This window comes from Dryobates pubescens, chromosome Z (genome assembly GCF_014839835.1).
Source record: "Dryobates pubescens isolate bDryPub1 chromosome Z, bDryPub1.pri, whole genome shotgun sequence".
Taxonomy (NCBI): domain Eukaryota; kingdom Metazoa; phylum Chordata; class Aves; order Piciformes; family Picidae; genus Dryobates; species Dryobates pubescens.
The window spans coordinates 4934087-4938396 of record NC_071657.1 but is presented as its reverse complement, the minus strand read 5'-3'; the positions used below and the strand labels follow the sequence as shown (position 1 = coordinate 4938396).

General features: G+C 51.7%; 1 protein-coding gene across 1 annotated transcript; it reads left to right on the top strand.

The window, feature by feature from the left end:
- Positions 1-278: 278 nt before the first annotated feature.
- Positions 279-1598, top strand: LOC128899507 (inositol 1,4,5-trisphosphate receptor-interacting protein-like 1). Its single transcript, XM_054178891.1, has one exon. The coding sequence runs from the start codon at positions 279-281 to the stop codon at positions 1596-1598; it is 1320 nt and encodes a 439-aa protein (XP_054034866.1).
- Positions 1599-4310: the final 2712 nt, after the last annotated feature.

Here is a 4310-nt window from a genome sequence, read left to right as displayed (position 1 = left end):
ATTCCCTCCTTCCCAGCCCCACTGAATCCCTTCTCTCCCTTCTCCTGCAGGCCATGGCTGCTCCAAAGTTCCTCACTTTGCTTCTGCAAGGCCTCCTCCTGTACTCAGGGAAGGTTCTTGAGAAGCTGGATGAGGCTGCTTGGAAGCGCATGGAGGAGCAGGAGCAGGAGATGAACGAGGAGATGACTCGCCTGATGGAGGAGATGGAGAGGAGAAGCCAGCTGCGCAGGAACCTGGTGCCCATGATCGTGCAGCAGAGCCCTGAGGAGCAGAGCATCATGACCTGGGGAGCTGTGCTCTTTGCTGCCATTGCTGGAGTCCTTATCCTCCTGTTTTGGCTCTGGCGGTGGCTCAGGAAAACAAGGCCTGAAGCAGACTCTGGTGGCAGCGAGAAGGAGATCTTGGACAACAACACAGACAAGAAGGACAAGGAAGAAGAGGAAGGCAGTGATAGAGAAGGTGTGGAAAATAAGCAGCAAGGAAACAGGATTACTTCGGGGTGCATTGAGTGGCCTGGGCAGATAATGATGTCCAGGAGCAGGGTAGTGAAGGAGCTGGTGGATGACCTCCTGCGATTCCTGCGAACGCGCCTCTCAAATAGGTTCGTGCCAGTGCTGCAGCCTGCCATAGGTGTGGGCAGCGCCTTCGAAGGCTGGAGTCCCTGTGAGGCAGACGACGCTGTCTACCAACTGCTTGTGCCCCTGGAGCCCCCTGCTGGGCACAGCTTCCACCGGGAGCTTGCCACGTTGGGGCGGATTCCAGCCAGGGACTACCGCATCCGTGTGGTGCTGGAATGTGCCTGCAGGGTCCGGAACATGCTGTGCTTCATCCACAGCCCCAAGCATCACGTGCGCATGAAAAATCGGCCACCATATATGCTGGACTTCCTCTGCACCGAGTTGTACCTAGATGTGGAGAAACTTGCCCTCTGGTTCCGGAGGTTGGTGAAGCAAGCCTGCGTGGCATTGCCTCGGGCTCGTCACTACAAGATGGAGGTGCTGCCATACAGCCAACGCACCTGCCAGCTGAGGCTGACAAGCGACTCTGGAAGTCCCCTCTATGTTGAGATGATCCTTGGGGTGCAGCTCGGATGTACAGACATCTTCCTCACCAGCCATAGTGCAGAGGACCCCTACGCCCTAAGCACAATATGGCAACTGAGCTACGCTGTGGCAGAGAGCATCTTCTTCAGCCATATGACCAGCCAGGTGCCACAGGGCAGTTTCCATCTCAGATGCCTGCATCTCTGCACCCGCATGCTGAAGGACACAGAATTCTCTCCCTACACCTTGAAGACAATTGTCATGCACTTCCTGAACACCAGGCCCGTGTCCAGCTGGTGCAGAAGGGACTGCTTCCGGCAGGTCGTAGGCGATATCCTAAACTGCCTGCACCGCTGTCTGGAACGGAAAGAGCTCAACCACTTCTTCTTTGGCAATAAAAACATGCCTGAGGAGATCTACTTGCCCAAACACTTTGAACAGTCTGAGCCATACAACATACTGCAGCATCTGGTACAGAATCCGGATGCCCATGCCAGGGCACTGAGACAGTGTGAGCAGCTTCGGGAGGAGCTTCTGGAAGGGCTCCCAGACTGATGTCATGGACACCACAGCTGTGTGTCACCATCTGGACAGTGGATGTCAGCTCTTCTATGGTGTCCATGCCTTCTAGCATCTCTCCTCTGTACATAGTTGGAAATAATTGTTGTCTTTGAGATAAATAATCAGAGTGTTTGAGCAACTGCTCCATCTGTGCCTGTGCTTCATTTTGTTGGGAAATGTGGGCATAGGTCGCTGACTGCTCAGTTCCCACAGAGCTGGGCTGAGCACGTTGGCAGAAGAGCTGATGTGGAGGGCTCTGTTTTCAGTGATTCTATAACTAAGGCTCCCTAACAGGTCTCCATGGCTGTACCATGGAATAATTGCAAGAAATTCTATCCCTCTGCAGCTTTGCAATCTGCAGCTGTGCAGGCAGGAAGTGTGAAGTGTGTCTCCTTGGCCATTCCTGGGGAGTCATAAGCAAAGCAAGGCCTTGGAACCCCTATGGCATTTCCCTTGGGCAATGCCAGTGAGCTGCAAGACCTTTGACCAGTGTGGTTCCAACTCAAGGCACACACTCATTCTGTCCATGCTGCATTTCAGAGAGCCTCTCATGTTACAATCTGAACTTCATAATACTTTGCTGCAGCCAGCACTTTCATTTAGAAGTTGGTAAGAGGGCAGCAGAGTGTGAACATCAGCGGATTCAATTGAAGTCATGCCAGGCAGCAGGCCTAGCTTGGGTCAGCTCAGGCTGACTCCCATTGCCTTGCTAATAAGATATTGGCAGGTTTTGGAAGCTCTTGTTATGATGATCCAGGTCCTGCTGCATTTCCTAAGTACTGTCCCAAAAGGGACAAAAAGCCCCAGAAATGCTCTGAATCAGACAATGGGGCAGGAGCCAGCAGGTCTGCTTTTTCAGGAAAATGCCCATGTTGCCCAGGCTTACCTGAACATGTCCTGGAGCCCAAGAGGGCCAGGTGTGTGTGTGCCTTTGAGCACGTTTCATAGCATCATAGTAGCAGTCAGGGTTGGAAGGGACCACAAGGATCATCTAGTTCCAATCCCCATGCCATGGACAGGGACACCCCACACTAGATCAGGCTGGCCAGAGCCTCATCCAGCCTGCTCTTAAATACCTCTAGGGACGGGGCCTCAACCCCCTCCCTGGAACCAAGGGGTCCAGGATGGTTGAACCTACTTCAAATAGGAGCCCTTGAAGGCACAGGAACTGGCAGTTCCCATGTGCCAAAAGATGAAGCAGTGGGGAAGGCGACCGGCCTGGATGAGCAAGCAGCTCCTGGAGGATTTAAGGGAAAAAAGAGGCTGTATCACCTTTGGAAGGAGGGGAAGGCTTCTCATGATATGTTTAAGGATGTTGTTAGATTATGTAGGGAAAAAATTAGAGAGGCAAAGGCCCAGTTAGAACTCAAGCTGGCCACCCCTGTGAAAGATACTAAAAAGCATTTTCACAAATATATGAATGCTAAAAAGAGGGTCAAGACGAACCTCCGCTCCTTGTTGGACCTGAAGGGGAACATTATAACTGAAGATGAGGAAAAGGCTGAGGTCCTCAATGCCTTCTTTGCCTCAATTTTCAACAGTAAGGCAGGAGGAGTTCAGGACGAGTGGCCTCCTGAGCTGGGTGATGGGGTCAGGGAGCAGTGCATTGCCCCGGTAATCCATGAGGAACTAGTTTGGGACCTGCTGAGCCACTTGGACACCCACAAGTCCATGGGACCGGACGGGATCCATCCCAGGGTGCTGAGAGAGCTGGCAGATGAGCTGGCCAAGCCGCTCTCCATCATTTTCCTCCAGCCCTGGCTCTCTGGAGAGGTCCCAGATGACTGGAAACTGGCCAGTGTGGTCCCCATCCACAAGAAGGGTCGGATGGAGGAACCTGGAAACTCCAGGCCAGTCAGCCTGACCTCAGTGCCAGGGAAAGTGATGGAACAGATTATCCTGGCGGCAATAACTGCGCACCTGAAGGATGGCCAAGGGCTCAGGTCCAGCCAACATGGATTTAGGAAGGGCAGGTCCTGCCTCTCCAACCTGATCTCCTTCTATGATCAGGTGACCCATCTGGAGGACGTGGGAAGGCCTGTAGATGTGGTCTACCTGGACTTCATCAAGGCCTTTGACACCGTCTCCCACAGTAAACTGCTGGCTAAGCTGTCAGCTCGTGGTTTGGACAGCAGCACTCTGTGCTGGCTTAGGAACTGGCTGGAGGGCCGAGCCCAGAGAGTGGTGGTTGCCAATTCTTTCTCTACTTGTTCTGTTGGAGGTTTTCTCTCTTTAACCTTGAGAGATTTGGAAGTCCAGCACACATAGCTCTGCCCAGGTCCTGAACAATGTCATCTCCTGCAGTGGGGGAAACCTCACAAAGACAATTGCAATGTAATGAAAAAAAGTAGTTAAGTGTATTCATATGGAAAGAACAAGTAACAAATCACCTGACTTCTTCAAAAGAGATCTTCCTGTGTTGGATACATACAAATAGAGATCTCCCTGTGTCAAATACGTAGTAACAGAGAAGCTTTGATCAAAAATCTCTGCAGCTCAGACATTCATTGTGACATGCTGGATAATGCTTGAACAGTAAAAACAGGTTTCACATAAAGAAAAAGAATCTGCAAGGAGAGAGAGCAGGTATCTAAGACTACAAGCACTGAAGTAACTGTGAAGTATGCTTTCTGTGAAATATGGTGATTTAAAATCTATCTTCTATTTCCCCCCCCCCCGATTAGCTGAATTGGAGAGCTTGAGGAC

What these genes read in the sequence shown, in the direction of transcription:
- LOC128899507 (XM_054178891.1), top strand. Translation starts at nt 279, where the DNA reads ATGACCTGGGGAGCTGTGCTCTTTGCTGCCATTGCTGGAGTCCTTATC.